At 48.5% G+C, this 20,739-nt stretch overlaps 1 protein-coding gene across 1 annotated transcript in view; it reads right to left on the bottom strand.

The window, feature by feature from the left end:
• Positions 1-15,216: 15,216 nt before the first annotated feature.
• The window catches only part of LOC120938871 (E3 SUMO-protein ligase ZBED1-like), an 87,972-nt gene continuing 82,449 nt past the window's right edge, over positions 15,217-20,739 (bottom strand). Inside the window, exon 2 of the mRNA XM_040351917.1 lies at positions 15,217-15,291. Coding sequence (XP_040207851.1) covers positions 15,217-15,291 — 75 coding nt within the window. The remainder of the gene's footprint in view (positions 15,292-20,739) is intronic.

Genomic DNA, 20,739 nt, shown 5'->3' with positions numbered 1-20,739 from the left:
TTAGAGAGGCAAGTGCTGTATTCTCAAAGCACTTGCGTCCTAAGTTACGGCGGCGTAGTTTAAATGTGCTGGCGTAAACGCGCCTAATTCAAATTGTGAAGAGGTGGGCGTGTTTTATGTAAATAAAGCATGACCCCACGTAAATGACGTTTTAAATGAATGGCGCATCCCAGTGCACATGCTCCAAATTGCGTCGCAAAGACTCATTGGTTTCGACGTGAACGTAAATTACGCCCAGCCCCATTCACGGACGACTTAAACAAACAGCGTAAAAATTTAAAAATTCTACGCGGGTCCGACGTCCATACTTAACATTGGCTGCGCCATCTTTTTGGTGGAATATCTTTACGCCTGAAAACGCCTTACGTAAACGGCGTATCTTTACTGCGACGGGCAAGCGTACGTTCGTGAATAGGCGTATCTCGCTGATTTACGCATTCTAGGCGTAAATCAGCGTACACGCCCCTAGCGGCCGGCGTAAATAGACAGCTAAGATACGACGGCGCCGGCGGTCGTATCTTAGCTACATTTAAGTGTATCTCAATTTGAGAATACACTTAAATATACGACGGCGCAGATTCGGAGTTACGACGGCGTATCTACTGATACGCCGTCGTATCTCTACATGAATCTGGCTAAATATTTCCAGCAAGTAAAACATGTTTTTGCACAATACAAGCTTTAAACAATCCTAAGCGTCCTAGAGAAGTCTCACACTACCGTGATCATGTTTTTGACTCACCAGATCGATATGAAATTTAAAGGCCTTCATTTTCAAAAAGAAATTCTGGTTCAGACAATTTTGACGTGCAAATTATATTTTTTAGCATACAAAGCATTCAAAAACTTTAGCAGTATTGGTATATCTATTTATACCAAGTTCTATTTAGTATTAAATACAATTAGGTATAAATAACCAATACTGCTAAAGTTATTGAATGCAAAAAGTTAATGCCCTGTGTCTGCTCGCCCACATTGTCGATGTGAGATCTAGTGTAGTGTATGAGGCCAATTGGAATTGGGCTTTCAGGTCATCCATAGACCCATTTCACACTGAGGCAGTTTTCAGGCATTTTAGCACTAGAAATAGCGACTGTAAAGTGGCTGAAAAAACTGCCTCCCATGCCGCCCGAATGTGAAAGCCCAAGTGCTTTCACACTGCTTTCACACTGAAGCGGTGAGACGTTAGGAAAAGTTCTGCAAGCAGAATCTTTGGGGCGGTTTGGAAGTGCTGTATACAGCGCTCCTAAAACGCCCCTGCCCATTGAAATAAATGGGCAGTGCTTTGGAAGCTCCTGAAAATCGATTGGGAAGTGGCCGCTAGCAGGGGTTAAAAGTGCCCGCTAGCGCCCGAAAAGCGCCACATAAACAGCATTAAAGCGGTGCTAACGCACGGGCTGCCCCAGTGTGTAAGGGGTCTTAAGGTGTCCATACTCATAGCACCAACTGAAACTGACAACCTAGACTAGGAGAGGTTGATTTACTAAAGGCGCAAAGCCTGTTCACATTGCAACAGGAATTTTTACTTAGCTTCACCTCATTCCCTAAGCCACTGTTTTTCAACTCCAGTCGTCAAGGCGCCCCAACAGGTCATGTTTTCAGGATTTTCCTCAGATGAAAACGGCTGTAGTATTTACTAATGCAGTGAAACTGATCAAATCACCTGTGCAAAATAATGGAAAACCTGAAAACATGACCTGTTGGGGTGCCTTGAAGACTGGAGTTGAAGTGAACACGCTCTGCTCCTTTAGTAACGCAACCCCCCATTAGAATGGTGACCTGGCAGGTTAGACAACGTTGGTTTCTATTGTTTGCCTCTGATAAGCCAGCACTGGTGGCATCTATAGAGCCTTGTCCTGCTCCATAGGTCTAAACACAGATGCTCACAAGGCATCTTTTTATGTTGGATACACTTGCCAGCCGAGATGACCGAGGATTGTGCCTACACGTCCATCTGCCCTCTAGCGTCTGTAACTAGCTTTACTCCAGTTCCCCATGCTTAATCCCAGATTAGGTTAACCCTTTCATTACCAGAGCTTCTGAAGTTTAGACACATAGACCAAGTTTAGCCGCACTGGTATGTGTTGGTTAAATTGACAATGAGTCAAATTTTTCTCATTAATCTGAGAAACTAGTAACACACACAGTTGCACATTCTTCGTTCTGTGCTGCAAAAAATAATAATTTTCTCAGGGGCAAGGAACATTTTACATTTGGACTTATAATGCTGTATTGCTGTCACAAAACAGTTTAGGGCAAAAAAAGGAATATTATTTTTATAAGCTGGTATACCTCCTGATCTTTAGATAAAATCACTCGTATATGAAACAGCTGAAAATAGTCTTTGGTTCATGGTCAGTTGACCAGAGCTGATTTTCTGGCTGAGTTGATGTGTGGTTTATGTCCACATCTCAATCACCGGTTAAATGTAACTTGTGTAACTCAGCCAGACCAGAAACAAGGGGTCACCGACTTCTTCAGAATGACCAAACTTCATTCATACAGACCTTCTGGTCAGTACAGGGTAATGATGGACAGCGAATAGATACAGCTTGCACAATGTTTGTCAATGCTCTATTCAGCCTTTACCCCACACTGACCCAAAGGGTCATAGTATCATCGTAGGGGGTCACTGATTTCTTCTTCCAACCATCCCATTATCTAAATAAACAAATTACCGTAGCTCCACCTGCAGAGGTACAATTTTGCTAAAGAAAAAAAATGAATGCAAAAGCAAAGAAACAGCATCAGATCTATCCCCAAAACGACGGACAATAAAGCTGTATGCATTTTGTAGTCTTCATTTTGTTTTTTAAAGTGTGTGGGTCTGCAAAATGTTCTATAATATTTACGTTTACAGTATTTGTATCATTTTTTTCCAAAGCTGACCTCCAGCACTGTTATGGGCAGAGACTTCCATGTTCAGGAGGAGGAGGGTTTCCAAGACAGCCAAGCCTTGGAGCCATACGGCACCACTTAAGTGCTGATTGGCACCATAAGGGTGATGGGCATAGTTTTTTTTTTTTTTTTTTTTACTTCAGGCATTAGCATTACTATCATAACCTGATTTTCTGGCATTTTAAAACATTCCTACAGGAGATATTGCCAGTTTGGTGGTTTGCGTGTGCACTGCTTCTTTTCTGGCCAATATGTTTTTGCATGATGTTGGGAAAATACAGGTTCACTTTATATTAGGGCTGTGGAAATTAACTATTAATTCATTGATTAATCTTAAATTTTTTTGATCGATTAAAATTTTTTTGATCGATCAAAATTCTTTTGATTGGTACTCACCTCTCCGCCAGCTTCCGGGCCTTCAGGAAGTTCCGTCGGAGATCCGGTGACGTCACGGACACCAGCGGGGCTTGCCGTGTCCATCTGAAGGGCTCCTTTGCTGTGCCTTCATATCTGCATGCCAGCGGGACCTTACTATCTGCCACACGCAAGGTCTATTACACTTCCCTCTATCACTTCCCTCTATCAACCTGGGATTCTACAACCATCCACTGGGAGTTGTGATAGTTCCCTTCACGGGACATCTACATGCCGATGGACTGATGTTAACCCCTCCTTATCTGGATTCAGCAGTGGCATCGTTGTACCCATTTTTATACCAGTATCATACTTAGCTACATGTTTTTATGACTGCTTTTGCTACCGTTTGGTATTACTCACACCATTTGTACAGTTTATGTAGCTACATCGATTTTATCTCCAGTGCAATATTTATTTTGTTACCTACTTGAAGACTATAAAAGTTTTAATGCTATTCCCATCGAGCGCTACCTTTGTGTGTTTCCAGTGGTTGGTAGCTGCACTGGGAATCAGCCTGCAAGGAGATCAGCTAAAAGTAGTTGGATCTGTATGTTCGTTATAATTAATCGAAATTAGTCGATTAATCGATAAAAAAAAAATATCGATTAATCGAACAGAAATTTTTTAATCAGTAACAGCCCTACTTTATATCAGTGCATTCCAAAACACAAAGGTAACTAGTTGCATTTTAGGGATTTGTTTACCAATATTCACTGGTTTATCCACTAAGTGCCGGTTCACTCTTCCGCGGCACGACTTCGGGGGCGACTCTGCAAAACGACTTCTGTATAGAAGTCAATGCAGGTCGCCCCGAGGCGCCCCCGTAGTCGTGCAAGAACCTTTTTCTAAGTCGGAGCGACTTGCGTCGATCCTATTGGAACGGTTCCATTGCATTGAATGGGACGCGACTCGTCAGGCGGCTGAGCCGCCTGACGAGTCGCCCCAGTGTGAACCGGCTCTAATACTACTGAGCTCTCATCAGCATTCAATCGTTCCTTCTCAAAGTGAATCTGTGCTTTATCCATGCAGTACAAAGCAAGAGGTATACTTATACAAAGGTTTCTTTAACCACTTCAGCCCCAGGCCATTTTGTTGCTAAATGACCGGGCCACTTTTTGCGATTCGGCACTGCGTCGCTTTAACTGACAATTGCACGGTCGTGCGACGTGGTTCCCAAACAAAATTTACGCCTTTTTTTCCCCACAAATAGAGCTTTCTTTTGGTGGTATTTGATCACCTCTGCAGTTTTTATTTTTTGCGCTATAAACAAAAATAGAGCGACAATTTTGAAATAAATGCAATATTTTTTACTTTTTGCTATAATAAATATCCCCAAAAAATATATAAAAAAACATTTTTTTCTCTCCGTTTAGACCGATACGTATTCTTCTACATATTTTTTGTAAAAAAAAACGCAATGAGCGTTTATTGATCGGTTTGCGCAAAAGTTATAGCGTCTACAAAATAGGGGATAGTTTTATGGCATTTTTATTAATACTTTTTTTTACTAGTAATGGTGGTGATCAGCGATTTTTATCGTGACTGCGACATTATGGCGGACACATCGGACACTTTTGCCACCATTTTGGGACCATTGTCATTTTTACAGCGATGAAAATGCACGGATTACTGTAAAAATGACACTGGCAGTAAAGGGGTTAACCACAAGGTGGCGCTGTAGGGTTTAAGTGTTCCCTAGGAAGTGATTCTTACTGTAGGGGGTGTGGCTACACGTGACACGTCACTGATCGTTGTTCCCGATGACTGGGAACACGATCAGTGACAATGTCACTAGGCAGAACGGGGAGATGTTTAGGTAGATTCAGGTACGAGTGCTTAAACTTGCGGCGGTGTAGCTTAGCCTGTTTAGGCTACGCCGCCGTAAATTAGCTAGGCTAGTAATGATTCTCAATATACTTGCCTGCTAATATACGGCGGCGTAGCCTAAAGTGGGCGGGCGTAAGGGCGCCGAATTCAAATGTGTTGGAGGGGGGCGTGTTTGATGGTAATGAGGCTTGACCACACGTTCTTTACGTTTTTTTTTAAGTGCGCATGCGCCGGGCGCCTACATTTCCCAGTGTGCATTGCGGCTACGTACGCCGCACGGGCCTATTGATTTCGACGTGGACGTAAATCCCGATTCGCGGCGGGAACGGCGGCCATACTTTAAGATTGTTATTCCACCTAATAGGTGGAATAACTTTAGGCCTGCTAATGCCTTACGGAAACGGCGTAAATCGACTGCGGCGGCCGGGCGTACGTTCGTGAATCGGCGTATAAACTCATTTACATATTCTACGCCGGCCGCAATGGAAGCGCCACCTAGCTGCCATCCGAAATATTGCAACCTAAGATAGGACAGCGCAAGCCGTCCTGTCTTAGATATGTTTAAGCGTATCTCTGTTTGAGCATACACTTAAACATAGGTCGGCGTAGATTCTGAGTTAGGTCGACTTATCTACTGATAAGTCGGCCTAACTCTACCTGAATCTACCTAGTTGTGTTTACCTTCGATTTCCCTTCTGAATGTTTTTTTTCTTTGTCTGAATTTCTCACTTCCTGTTCCTCCACAGTAAGCTTGCCCCCATCATCCGAACTGTTCTGACTGAGGGTTAGTCAGCGTGCTCGTCCCCTCCCTTGGGACTACATCCCTGAGGGGAGACGATCTGTTCCCCCGCAGGGATGTAGTCCCAAGGAAGGGGGTGAGCATGCTGACTAACCCCCAGCCAGAACAGCTTGGATGATGGGGGCAAGCTTACTGAGGAGGAACAGGAAGTGAGAAATTCAGACAAAGAAAAAAAACATTTAGAAGGGAAATCGAAGGAAAATGTATGTGAACCAACACTGCACTAGCTTAAAGAGGAAGTAAACCCTCTTTAAAAAAAACCTGCAAGACAAAGGCATAGGATACTAGCTCATTATGAATTAATTACCTGAGAACGAAGCCCCCGCAGCGGTCCTCGGACACGATCTTCGTCGCCGCCATGATACCCGGAGTGACTTCCGGGTATCACTGCTCTGGCGTTGTGACTGGCCGGAGCAGCGATGACGTCACTCCCGCGCATGTGCGTGGGAGCCGCCACTAACGGGCTCATGCCGTTAGTAGCGGCACGCTCAGTGCGCCTGCGTGCCGTTGTCTATGGCGCTTGCGCCATAGACATCGGTGCTGTCTTTCTTGGAAATATCTCCTTAACCGTGTGTAGCTCCTGTCTACTTTCAGTACGGGTGTTATGTCAAATTTAGAGGGGAATGAGAGAGTTATTTTGCTCTCATTCAATATGATTCGTTAAATTAGGTTTCTGTCCGGCTGGACTGTCCTGTGGGTTCATTTTGTGTTCCAAAGATACTGTTCCATCTTTGGATAGCAGGTGGTGCCAGAGGGGTCCAGGGAAAAGGTGCCTCTTGCCAGCAGCCAATCAGAGGAGTTTCTCCCTCGCGGGGCATGCTGGGGGAGGGTACTTCTAGGGCGGACGCCATTTGGTGGGGTCCTTCACTTGTTCCTGGTTCCGGGTGCGGCACCCACCTTTAGGGTGTGCGCACATCACGGGCCCCGGCGAGATGGCCTACCAGGCCGGAGCGCACGTGCTTCGCGGAGTTCCCAGTTCTGGGCCCTCAAGGCCCGGAGCACCTAGAGCTGCAAAGGGGCCCCAGTGACTTACTGGGTCCCCACACTTCATGAGGAAGATCCCAAGCGAGTTATGCTGTTCGATGGGGAGTCAGTCTGAGGTGAGCCCGGAAGCAGGCAATCCAACAGGGCCTAGACGATCCAACGGGGATCACGGTGACCGTGCACTGACAGTTTGCTCGATGGCAACCTGTTAGTCGGTGACCATATAGAAAAGCTACCTGAGGGAGATTCAGGCAAACTGTATTTACTGAGAGGATTCGCTCTACCATCCATGTTCCTGAGTACTGACCTGTAGCAGAGGTCTCACTACTAATCCTAATTCTACTAGAGCCAAGTCAGTGGCAGAGACTTGTTCCTTCTCAGAAGTTCTGAGTGATAATCTGGCTGCCAGGTCAGTGAGAGAGGCCTGTCCAGGTACACTTTACCCACTCCGGCTGGAGTGGCGACGTGAGTTAAAGTCCCATTCGAGGCAGGACTGCTTCCGTTTATCTATAGGCCTGAATCTGCAAATTCTCCTTTCACCAACCTATCTCTATCTACCTCAAGTTGACTGTTTTCCATGTTGGGAAAGTAAATAAAGCACAGAAAACGACACCCTGCTGTTTGGACATTCCGTTACTGCTTCATCATCTGTATCATCATCCCTAGATACATCACAGAGGTAACCTAATTATGCTGTCCCAATCTAACCAGCGGCTCCTGAGGGGGTAGCGCTACACGTGGGGGCTCGTCCGGGATACGGCTGTTACCACTAGCAACGGAACTGTGAGTTATTTCATTATTGAGAACAAGGAATTGTCGAGTGTCGAACTGTGTGGTGAAGGAGTTAACCTCAGGTAGCCAAAGTCTGGGCGTACGTGCAGCGGATTGCGTGCCTGCAATGTGTCCAGACAAGTCCTTCAAGTGGGAGGAGTTACCCACCCCTGCGTGAGACGTAGGGCAAAGTTTCGCGCCAAACCAGCAATTGCTACCCTCCTGCGAGAGAGAGAGAGACCATGTGTGAGATGTCCGCTTCCTCATTGCCGTGCGTAGCTTCCCAGCGATTGAGACCCCCGATGACTGCCCCGGGAGTCTCCACCATGTCTGCTATTGCCGGAGTACCCCTCACTGACACAGGGATCCGGATGAAGACGGATGGCAAGTTTGTCCTGTACTCCAGCAGAGGATTGGAGGCCTTAGGACTGTCCTGCCCTCGCTGTACGGAGCTGGCCGTACGGATCCTGCCTTTCGCCCGGTGCCATAAATGCAGGGCCTACCTTTTCCAAGTCCAGCCACCCACCGAAGCTCCTCGGGAGTACCGGGTGGACTGGACCTCCGGGACTGTATCCGCGGAGGAGGAAACCCCATGGCCGGAACCCTCCCCATCCGTGGAGATCGTTGAGCCGGAGGCTATTGACGCTGAGGTTTTCACAGTCTCGTCCACTCTGACTCTGCTTTCCGCTACCTCGCCATCCTGCTCTCCAGAGGTAAGCCACGTGACGAGACAAGGAAAACTGAGTGTGCAGCTAGCGTAACAAGCACGCAGGCCGAAGCCGTGCCGGAGACCACCACAGCTAATGTGGTCTCGGTGTGGCATGCTGTTCCCTATGAGGGCCCTACACAGGTCTCCCGCGGCCGCAGTCGAGACCTGTCTGCCCGTTTGCCGGACTGACCGAGAGACCCATCCAAGACGTCCAACTACCTACCTGCAGAAGAGTATAATTCGTCTGAGTTGGAGTCCTTGTCGGATGACGAAGAGATGGAGCACTGGTTCGAGCCTCTGTTCCCAGAATCCCAAAGCTATGGGGGATTTCGGGCCATTCGGACCAGAAGGAGGAAGAACCACTCCGGCCGGAATGCACCGAGTGTGTCCAGTACTCAGAACCCGAGCGTTCCACATGCGTTCCGTACCCGAGCATCCCGCAGATGACCTGGGGAGTTGATGAGTCTGTTCCAGTTACTTCTTCCCTCACCAACCCTATTCCCCCTACCGTGCCTGTACTCAGACAGGCACCTGATGCTATTGTGCTGCCGGGACTCGGAGATCCTCGCACGTTGCCCAGACTGGCTCATTTGCAGCATGTGGTGATGCGCAGAGTTGCTGCCAATTACGGGTGGGAGTACCCATACGTGCCTCCAGCCATTCTTCTGGAAGTTGATCGGGAGCGAGAGAGCTGGGGCCATGATGATATATGGTCCCACCTGAATATGCCCAGGCTCGTAAAGAGCACGGACCTGAACCTTGCTCATCTTAACCCCAGGTTTGAGTATTGTCTCAGAGAGTGGAGCCTGGGTCGTCACATTTTCTGTGATCGTATGGCCTTGAAATGCCTGACCCACGGTTTTACAGATAGGCCTCATGCCTGTATTTCCATGCCTGCTGCTGCTTTTCAAGAAGACTTGGACAAGAGTTGTTACCCCTATTCGAGTTGTGTTTGATTTTTGTTTTCCCTTTTCCCACTGGATCCACATTTTGGTGCATGTGCAGAACTTCGGGCTGGGTTTCTTTCAGTTATTTAGAATAGGGCCTTGCCAGTTTCTTCACAGCATCGGGAAAAGTTTCAGCGAAGGGAATATCATTTTTTACATTTCTCTTCTACTACTTTACATTCCAAAATGAATGTTGGACTGCCGTGTAATACCAGCGCACTGACCACAAGGGGCAGTGTTCTGCAGGAACTCTTCTACCATTGCAGGAGTTTGCTATGTATATTTGTTTTATTTCTTTTTATTCAGAAAGACATGTCTAGCACCTACTGACTCTAAGGCCCCGTACACACGACCGGATCTATCCGCTGGGATTTATCCGCGGATCAGTTCCAGCGGATTGATCCGGTCGTGTGTAGGCCCGAGCGGACAATTTTCGGCAGATAAAAATCCAGCCGACGGATTCCCAGCGGATAAAAATTTTGTAGCATGCTACAAAATCTATCCGCTGGAATCCTGTCCAGCGGACTGATCCGGTCGTCTGTACAGACTCACCGGATCAGTCCGTCTGCTCCCATCCCTCGCATGCGTCGTAATGATTCGACGCATGCGTGGAAGTATTTACTTTCCAGCGTCGCGCACGTCGCCGCGTCATCGTCGCGGCGACGGCGCGATACGTGACCGCGGATGTTTTCCACGCGGATTTTGATCTGATGGGGTGTACAAGCCATCGGATCAAAATCCGGAGGAGGAATGTCCGCTGGAAATGGTCCGGCGGATCGTTTCCAGCGGATAACCCCTCGTCTGTACGAGGCCTCAGTGCGCAGTTTCAGTTCTGACCTGAGAGTTTGTATATAGGAATATCCAACATAGGAGAGTATATATATATATATTTTTTTTTTGCTTGTGTATATGTTCTTTGTGGTTTTTTTTACAGGTTGTGACCTGCTATCAACGCTGTCGAAGACTGGCGCAGATTAGATAGATAGGGTCTTGTAATGTCATAATCTTTATTGTAATGTTGTGTAATACCATAGTTCTTCCTGTAATATTCAATGAAGCTAATATTTGTTTCTCAAAGTTTATGTATTTATTTTCTTTCTTTCCAACTTTTCTATTGCTGTCACGCAGAATCAGGCTGGCATTCATGTCAAATTTAGAGGGGAATGAGGGAGTTATTTTGCTCTCATTCAATATGATTTGTTAAATTAGGTTTCTGTCCGGCTGGACTGTCCTGTGGGTTCATTTTGTGTTCCAAAGATACTGTTCCATCTTTGGATAGCAGGTGGCGCTAGAGGGGTGCATCTCAGCTTTTATCTTTGTATCATGTTATAATATGTCTTAAAGAAAATATAAATCCTAACTGCATGTCATTTCTTTTGTTCTCTTCTCTGCGCATTATAAACAATTGGCATGTTTCTTTCACCCTTTTTCATCCTTTATTGCTTCTCAATACCGCTGATCTCCTGCAGCCTATTTGCAGCTACTTTCTGTCATTATAACAACAGTTTACGTGTCTGGGCCCCAAACTCGGTCTGGGGGAATTAAAAGGCCATCAGGGGGGTACAGCTCATACACTTGTAAGGGGCCTGAGCATCTGGATGGGCCCAGTCGACAGGCAGGGGAAGGTGCAGAGGAGCTCTGTGAATGCTTCTGTATGAGTGTGAGTTGGCAGCTGCTGCTCTGTGCCATTAAGCTCACATATGGCTCTTTGCTGCCACCTCTATTAATTTCCTGCATGTGCACCCCTTGTGTGAGCTGTCTGTACTCAGTGTACTGTAGGCTGTACTGCAGCTCTTATCTGTGTCTCAGCCACAAAACAAAGCTGGGACTAGGAGGACCATCTTACAAGTAAGGGCTGTTGTACAAGTGGGGTGGGGGTGCCTGTGTGTGTGTGTGTGTGTGTGTGTGTGTGTGTGTGTACATGCCTGTGTGTGTGTACAGGTGTGAGGGGGCTGAGAGCTTACAGGTGTGAGGGGGGTTGGGAGCTTACAGGTGTGAGGGGGGCTGAGAGTGTACAGGTGTGAAGGGGGTGTGAGGGGAGCTGAGAGCTTACAGGTGTGAGGGGGGGCTAAGAGTGTACTAGTGTGAGGGGGCTGAGAGCGTACTAGTGTGAGGGGTGCTGTAAACGTACAGGTGTGAGGGGGCTGAGAGCGTATAGGTGTGAGGGGGGCTGAGAGGGTATAGGTGTGAGGGGGGCTGAGAGCGTATAGGTTTGAGGGGGGCTGAGAGCGTACAGGTGTGAGGGGGTTGAGAGCGTACAGGTGTGAGGGGAGCTGAGAGCTTACAGGTGTGAGGGGACCTAAAGCTGTGTAAGGGGCTCCACAATTTCTGATGGCTGCCCTGACTAAGTCTCATAGTTGGAAAGTGATAACAACCCAAAGGAACAGCGCACAAAGTCCTGGCATGTATGATGAAGTGAAGTCCCAGTGCATCATCATACATCTCGGTACTTTGTGTGCTCTTTCTTTGATTGTTGTCACTTTGGGGTATACTTACTATAACCGGAGAGTGCAAAGTCAGGTGCAGCTGTGCATGGTAGCCAATCTGCTTCTAATTTCAGCTTGTTCAATTAAGCTTTGGCAAAAGAAACCTGAAAGCTGGTTTCTATGCAGAGCTTTACCAGATTTTGCATTCTCCAGTTTTAGTAAATCAACCTATTTCTGTCTATTGGATATGCATGCACTATAGCAGTGATGGAGAACCTTGGCACCCCAGATGTTTTGGAACTACATTTCCCATGATGCTCATGCACTTTGCAGTGTAGCTGAGCATCATGGGAAATGTAGTTCCAAAACATCTGGGGTGCCAAGGTTTGCCATCACTGCACTATAGCAACTGCAGAATGGGTTTCCTGATAGTGACAACAGCGGACCATGACTGAGTAACAGGGGCGTTGCTAGGTGGCAAAAAAACCAGGAGCTTCAGCCCGAAGTCCAAGGCCGGAACCGGGGGGGGGGGATTAGTGGTGTTGTTTGTGGCGTAGCGTAGCGTTTTTTGGGGGATGGCACCTACCTACCTGCACTGACCTATCTGACCTACATACACTGACCACTGACCTGCATGACCTTAACACACACTGACCTACTGACAAATGGCATAAATACACACACTGACTTACCTGAGCTAAGCCGTGGTGTGCGGTCACAGCAGGGAGCAGGCATTTAGTCACTCGTCACTGTCAGAGAGGAGAGGAGCTGCCGAGGAGGAGAGGAGCTGCCATGCCAAGAAGGAGGAGAGGAGCTGCCATGCCGTGGAGGAGGAGAGGAGCTGCCATGCCCAGAAGGAGGAGAGGAGCTGCCATGCCCAGAAGGAGGAGAGGAGCTGCCCTGCCGAGGAGGAGGCGAGGAGCTGCCATGCCGAGGAGGAGGCGAGGAGCTGCCATGCCGAGGAGGAGAGGGAGGAGAGCCGCCCGCCCGAGCAGGGATATTGTTCGGCGGCTGCATTTGAAATTCACGCCTTCTGGAGACTCTGCAGGCTATGATGGACGCACGTCACACGTCCCATGGTCGTTCTGGCATTGGCGCTGCAGGCTCCAGAAGGCGGGACCTAGGGCACTCGTCCCCAGCCACACTCGGCCGAACTCGGCCACAATCGGCCCCAGCCGCACTCGGCCGAACTCGGCCACACTTGACCCCAGCCGCACTCGGCCGAACTCGGCCACACTCGGCCCCAGCCGCACTCGGCCGAACTCGGCCACACTCGGCCCCAGCCACACTCGGTCGAACTCTGCCACACTCGGCCCCAGCCGCCCTCGGCCACACTCGGCCCCAGCCGCACTGGCCCGAACTCGGCCACACTCGGCCCCAGCCGCACTCGGCCACACTCGGCGCCAGCTGCACTCGGTCACACTCGGCCCCAGCTGCACTCGGCCACACTCGGCCCCAGCTACATTCGGCCGCACTCGGCCTCTCTCGGCCACAGCCGCGATCAGATCGGTCCCGGGGCTCGGGGCCAACAATACAAAGCATCGTTCAATAGACTCGGGGCTTTTAGGGGTCCCATTCGGGGCTCCAGCCCCCCAAGCCCGGGCCTAACGACACCCCTGCTGAGTAATATAAAGTTTATTTACTGGGACTGCTTGGGACAGGGTGAGAACACAGCAGAATAAGTGGGGGTCAGGTACAAGTGAATTTCCAGGAGGGAATGCCAGTTGTTTTGTGGAGAAACCGCCAGTTGGGGAGAAGATCATAGCAAACCAGTTAATTTGCCTAATATAGGAAAAGCAGATTCACTTTAAGGGTCTGTTCACACCAGAACTCTGTGCCGGTTTTACGCACCGCATTCAAAACACACTGCAGTGGGTGTCAATTTTAAGGTAATGACACTCAAATGCAGGTCACAAACTCAATGCATTTGTCTGCATCTGATTGCATGGTAGAGAAGTACCATATGATCAAGTCACAGTGCCTTTCCAAAACTAATGCATGCACTACTTTGAAATCAGTGCATTCCAAACTGGGAAACTAGTAGCATTTTAAGGATTAGTTTACTAATGGTCACTGCTTTATAGTAACAAAAATCTAACTGTTAAAGGTTACTGTTTACACTTCAGATTATATTGTTATATTACCTTATAATACATTTTATGTAAATATAGAGGGAAGGTTATTTGTCATGTATGTAGTTATCATAGGTGTGTCCACAGGGTTTGCCGGATGTGCCTGGGCACAGCCTAATCACCCCCTGCTGACTCTCGAGATCTGCTCTGAAATGCTGAATCCAAGGAGTGTGTAGACTGTGCTGCTTGTTAAACTGTTTTACATGCAGCAGATAGTGAGGCTTACAAGATCTGCTCAGTGTGTGAAACTGTCAGGTAATGTAACTGCTTGCAGGGAGAGAGACCAGCTGTCAAAACTCAGCAGTGATGTCGGGGGTGGGTGGGACCAAACAGCTATTTAACACTAGCCAATGGGATGGGGTCTGGACGGGCCTTTCTTAAGCAGCCCAATCATTGGCTGGTGTTTGATAGCTGTTCAGTCCCGCCCACCTCCAACATCACCTCTGAGTCGCTCTCTCTCCCTGCAAGCAGTTATATTACCTGACTGTTTCACACATTGAGCAGCTCTTGCAAGCCTCACTATCTGCTGCATGTGAAACTCCGCCTCTCCTCTGTCAGTGCCTATCAGTGCTGCCAATCAGTGCCTATTAATGCTGCCTATCAATGCCAATCAGTGCCCATCAATGCAAATCAGTGCCCATCAATGCTGCCAATCAGTGCCCATAAGTTCTGCCAATCACAGCCCATCAGTGCCAATCATTGCCCATCAATGCTGACTATCAGTGCCATTGTATGGGGAGATGAACTCTGCAGCCATGCACATTGTCCATGGGGAGGGGGCCGCCTGGTGGGGCACAACTGAAATAAATTGATGTTGAACAATGCCAAATGCCAATCGTTAGTATAATAGGTAATCACCACACTACTATTTACAATAAAATGAAGTGAAAGGCTTGCCACTAAGCACTGTTAAGACCCCATTCACACCTGAGCGTTTTGTAGCTTGAAGCCTGAAGCTACAAAACGCTGGAGGGGAAAAAATCAATTATTCTCTATGGAGATGGTTCACATCTCCACTCCAAAACGCCTGAAGCCAAAAGTTCAAAAACGCCTGAAGCTCCAACAAGTTCTGGGACTTTTTTTTGGGCGTATTTGGGCGTTTTTCTGCTTTTAACATTGGTGACCTGTCCAAAATCGCGGTAAAAAACGTAAAAATATTGTGGCAAAACACGGTAAAAAGCGCCGCAAAATCGCGGCAAAACGCTACGCTCAGGTGTGAATGCAGCCTTAGTGTTCCCACACCAGATAAAAAAAAAGTGCAGCGCTAACTTACTAATCAATAACTTAACAATAATATTGGAACTCTCTAATGTATGAAAATCTCAATAAACTTCAATATTACCACAATACCGGTCTCTGTGATATGAAACGTCACATCAATCTGAAAACAAGACATAAAAAATGAAACTTAGCAGGGATGGTGGAAATCCCTCTACAGATAATTGCAATACAAAGTAACTTTGGGCCTGATTCTCAAAAGAGATACGCAGACTTAACTGCTGTTCAGCCTGCTTATCTCTGTGCCTAACTTTGGAAACGATTCTCAAAAGGCTTTTTCCAAAGTTAGGCTGGGTTCACACTACGGTTTTCCCGTCCGTCAGCCGCATACGATTTATATGAAAAACCGTATGCGGCTGAAACGGACGGGAACGTATGGAACCGCACATATGTACGTTTTCCATTGACATTAATGTTAAAGGAAAACGTATGCGGTTGCCATACTGTTTTAAAAACGACCGCAAAACCGTGGTTGAACACGGTTTTGCGTACGTTTAAAAAACGTTTTGCCAGCAAATCGTACGCACCCGGATGCATCTGAGTGCATACGATTTGCAATGCATTCTCTATCTATACGTTTTCCCGTCCGGGCCCGTACGTTTTCGATACTGAAATCGTATGCGGCTGACGGACGGGAAAACCGTAGTGTGAACCCAGCCTTAGGCAGAAAATCTGACATGTGTAAGACACTTACACGGTCAGATTTTAGGATGCAGTACCGCATCCGCCACTGGGGGCATTTCTCATTGAAATGCAGCTTTGCGTATGCAAATGAGGACTTAAGCAGATTTTCAAAGCATTTCATCACTGTGATTTCTGCGTAAGTTCCGAATTTGCCTGCGCAAAACTAGGGCTGGTTTTATAATGTGGAAAGTTAGTCACACATTGTAAAGGCCCATTCCAGCGACGGCATTTGGTATGCATTCCCGAGGGAGAACTCCACGGCAATTTTAAAATTCAAAACCGGCATGGGTTCCCCCCCAGGAGCATACCAGGCCCTTAGGTCTGGTATGGGTTGTAAGGAGACCCCCCCCACGCCGAAAAATTGACGTAGGGGGTCCCCCTACAATCCATACCAGACCCGTATCCAAAGCACGCTACCCGGCCGGTCAGGAAGGGAGTGGGGACGAGCGAGCGCCCCCCCCCCTCCTGAGCCGTGCCAGGCCGCATGCCCTCAACATGGGGGGGTTGGGTGCTCTGGGGCAGGGGGGCGCACTGCGGGCCCCCCCACCCCAGAGCACCCTGTCCCCATGTTGATGAGGACAGGACCTCTTCCCGACAACCCTTGCCGTTGGTGGTGGGTGCCTACCCACGTGCACCCACCACGTGGGTACCTACCGGAGCATGATGGGACGGTGATGCCTATATAAATGGGATGCAAGGCGCGCTTCCATCATTACAGCGACAAGATGCGACGAGTCAACATCGGAAGAGGGGAGAAGAACAGAAGACCCTGACGTCACAGAAGACCGCGCCGGCTGCCTGTTACTAATTGAGCTAACACACAAACATAGCAGGCAGCCAGCGCTGAAGAAGAAGGCACCGGACAGCTGGAGAAGAACCGGGGGTTCGCCGAGTCAACAGCGGAAGAGGGGAGAAGATGGAAGAAGCCCCCCGGAGAGCGGAGAAGCCCCCCCCCCCGGAGAGCGGAAGAAGAAACCCCCCCGGAGAGTGGAAGAAGACCCCCGGAGAGTGGAAGACCCCCGGAGAGCGGAAGAAGAAGCCCCCCCTGGAAATAGAGCTAATAAAGAAGACAGGGGGGGCATCCGGAGCAGAATAATAAATTATTTTAAAAAGCCTTGTGTTGTGTGTTTACTAACTTTTACTTTTTGCCTCCAGGTGAATGGATAGGGGTACGATGTACCCCATATCCATTCACTTAGGGTGGGGGGCCGGTATCTGGGGGCCCCCTTATTAAAGGGGACTCCCAGATTCCGATAAGCCCCCGCCCGCAGACCCCGACAACCAACGGCAAGGGTTGTCGGGAAGAGGTCCTGTCCTCATCAACATGGGGACAGGGTGCTCTGGGGTGGGGGGGCCCGCAGTGCGCCCCCCTGCCCCAGAGCACCCAACCCCCCCATGTTGAGGGCATGCGGCCTGGCACGGCTCAGGAGGGGGCGCTCGCTCGTCCCCACTCCCTTCCTGACCGGCCGGGTAGCGTGCTTTGGATACGGGTCTGGTATGGATTGTAGGGGGACCCCCTACGTCAATTTTTCGGCGTGGGGGGGTCTCCTTACAACCCATACCAGACCTAAGGGCCTGGTATGCTCCTGGGGGGGAACCCATGCCGGTTTTGAATTTTAAAATTGCCGTGGAGTTCTCCCTCGGGAATGCATGCTGAGCGACGCTGTCATTTTTTTTTATAATTATTTGTTTTCCCGGCGCGTCTTTTTTTTTTCACCCGTCGCAACTTTAGTGTCCCGTCGAAATTCTCAAAGCCGCCCGGCGTTAATTACGTTATGCGCAGTACGGCCGGCGCGGGAGTGCGCCTCATTTAAATTTTAAACGCCCCCAGGAGAGGAGGACCGCCTTACGACGGCGGCACTTAAGTTACACGGCCTGAAATTTCTAGGTAAGTGCTTTGACGATCGGGCACTTAGGTAGAAATTTTAAGTCAGTGTAACTTAACTGCTGAAATTTAAGTTAGGCAGGTTTTTTGAGAATTTGGCCCTTTAAGTGCAACAACTTTTTAGTTGGGAGGTTTACTTCATTATAGCACTTTGGATTTTTTATTTTTTTTATACTGTTACACTTAATTATTTGGCCCAGATTCACATAGGTTAGCGGATCTTTAGATCCGCGTAACCTATGTGATTTAAGATCCGCCGCCGCAAGTTTTTAAAGCAAATGCTAATTCACAAAGCACTTACCTCAAAACTTGCGGCGGCGTATCGTAAATCCCCCGGCAGAATTCAAATTCTGCGGGTAGGGGGAGTGTAGTATTTAAATCAGGCACGTCCCCGTGCCGATTTAACTGCGCATGCGCCGTCCGCGAATTTTCGCTAGGACGTCATTGGTTTCGGCGTGAGCGTAACTTGCGTCCATCGCTTTTGTGAATCGACTTACGCAAACGACGCCGGTCGTTCGTTTCGGAATCGGCGTAACTCCTCATGTGAATCTGGCCCTATATGTTTTAGTTACTATTATAATGTGAATTATTGCACTTGAAGTTCCACCACCCCTGCTAAGTCCATGGCCCATATTCAAGTAGAATCTGCCCCTTTCTTACGGAGGCACAGGGCAGCGTTTTTGCCCTGCGCCCCCGCAAATTTACTGCGCTACCCGCGATTCACGGAGCAGTAGCTCCGTAAATTGCGGGGGCGCTGTGTAAACTTGCCCTGCGTAAGGGCGCCTAATGTAAATGATCCCGTAGGGGGCGGGAATCATTTAAATTAGGCGCGCTCCCGCGTCGATCGTAAAGCGCATGCGCCGTCGGGAAACTTTCCCGACATGCATTGCGGCAAATGACGTCGCAAGGACGTCATTTGCTTCAAAGTGAACGTGAATGCCGTCCAGCGCCATTCACGAATCACTTACGCAAACGACGTGAAATTCAAATTTCACGACGCGGGAACGGCGGGTATACTTTAGCATTGGCTGCCCCTACTATTAGAAGGGGCAGCCTTACGCTAAAGACGCCGTACGGAAACTCCGTAACTTGCGTACGCAGGACCCGCGCAACATTGTGAATCGGTGTTAGTATTCAATTTGCATACTATACACTGAGCACAATGGAAGCGCCCCCTAGCGGTCATCGCAAGAATGCAGCCTAAAATCTGCGTGGCATAAGAGCCTTATGCCACGCAGATTTTAGGCTGCAGTCGGCGTTACGATGTTCCTGAATCAGGAGCATTCGTAACGCCGGAGCAAGTCAGCAATTGCGCTGCGTAACTATGGTTACGCAGGCGCAATTGCTCTCTGAATCCGGGCCCATGTCTTTATGGAGCTTTCTTTGTGCACAGGTGCACAGTCATGTTGGAACAGGAAGGGGCCATCTCCAAACTGGCAACACAAAGTTGGGAACATGAAATTGTCCAAAATGTCATGGCATGCTGTTGCCTTAAAGGGTTACTAAAGGAAAAACATGTTTTTCTTTAAAATAACAGACATGTTATACTTACCTCAACTGTTCAGTTCTTTTTGCACTGAGTGGCCCCGATCCACGTCTTCTGGGGTCCCTCGGCGGCTGTCTCTGGTCCTCCCCGCAAGAACTCACCACAGTCATGCGAGAGAGCTCGCATGGTGATGAGTCCTTGCGGGCGCGCTTCCGTGATACAGCGAGCGGCCATAGCCGCTCACTGTATCACCCGGCCCCGCCCCTCGACGCACTGCGTCACTGAATGTGATTGACAGCAGCGCCAGCCAATGGCTGCGCTGCTCTCAATCCATCCGCTCTAGCCAATCAGCGGCCAGGCTGAGCGGCGAAGAGGATCTCGGGACCGAGCGCAGGACTTTCGAAACGGGTCAGGTAAGTAAAACGGGGGCTCGGGGGCATCATCAGATGTTTTTTCACCTTAATGCATAGATTGCATTAGGGTGATATTTTTTTTTCCTTTACAACTCCTTTAAAAGTTCCCTTCACCCAACCCCTGAAAAACAACCCCACACCATAATCCTCAGTTCACCAAATGATTTGGACCAGTGCACAAAGCAAGGTCTATAAAGACGAGATGATGAGCAAGCTTGGGGTAGGGGAACTTGACTGGCCTGCACAGAGTCCTGACCTCAACCCGATAGAACACCTTTGGGATGAATTCGAGCGGAGACTGAGAGCCAGGCCTTCTTGTCCAACATCAGTGCCTGACCTCACGAATGCGCGTCTGGAAGAATGGTCAAACATTCCCATAGACACACTCCTAAACCTTGTAGACAGCCTTCCTAGAAGAGTTGAAGCCGTTATAGCTGCAAAGGGTGGACCAACTAAATACTGAACCCTACGGACTAAGACTGGGATGCCATTAAAGTTCATGTATGTGTAAAGGCAGACGTCCCAATATTTTTCACAATATAATGTGTATATATATATATATATATATATATATATACACACACATGTGTGTTTGTGCTTTGGGGTGCACACCCTAATAGGCTGTGCATTCCTATGATAGTTATGTATGTATGTATAATTACTGGACGTTATCTGTTTACAGCTGTATTAAGGCAAGTGAGGTGGTAAATAACCCTTATGCCGCGTACACACGATCATTTTTCGGCATGAAAAAAACAACGTTTTTCCAACTTCATCATTAAAACGACGTTGCCCACACACCATCGTTTTTTAAAAATGCTCTAGCAAAGCGCAGTGACGTACAACACGTACGAAGCCACTATAAAGGGGAAGTTCCATGTGGATGACGCCACCCGTTGGGCTGCTTTAGCTGATTTCGTGTTAGTAAAAGACGATTCTCGCTTTTCTGTCTGTTACAGCGTGATGAATGTGCTTACTCCATTATGAACGGTAGTTTTACCAGAACGAGCGCTCCCGTCTCAAAACTTGCTTCTGAGCATGCGCGGGTTTTTAACATCGTTTTAGCTCACACACGATAATTTT

Source organism: Rana temporaria, chromosome 1 (genome assembly GCF_905171775.1).
Source record: "Rana temporaria chromosome 1, aRanTem1.1, whole genome shotgun sequence".
In the NCBI taxonomy this organism is placed as follows: domain Eukaryota; kingdom Metazoa; phylum Chordata; class Amphibia; order Anura; family Ranidae; genus Rana; species Rana temporaria.
The sequence above is the reverse complement of the archived record's forward strand: the minus strand, read 5'-3'. Positions and strand labels throughout refer to the sequence as shown.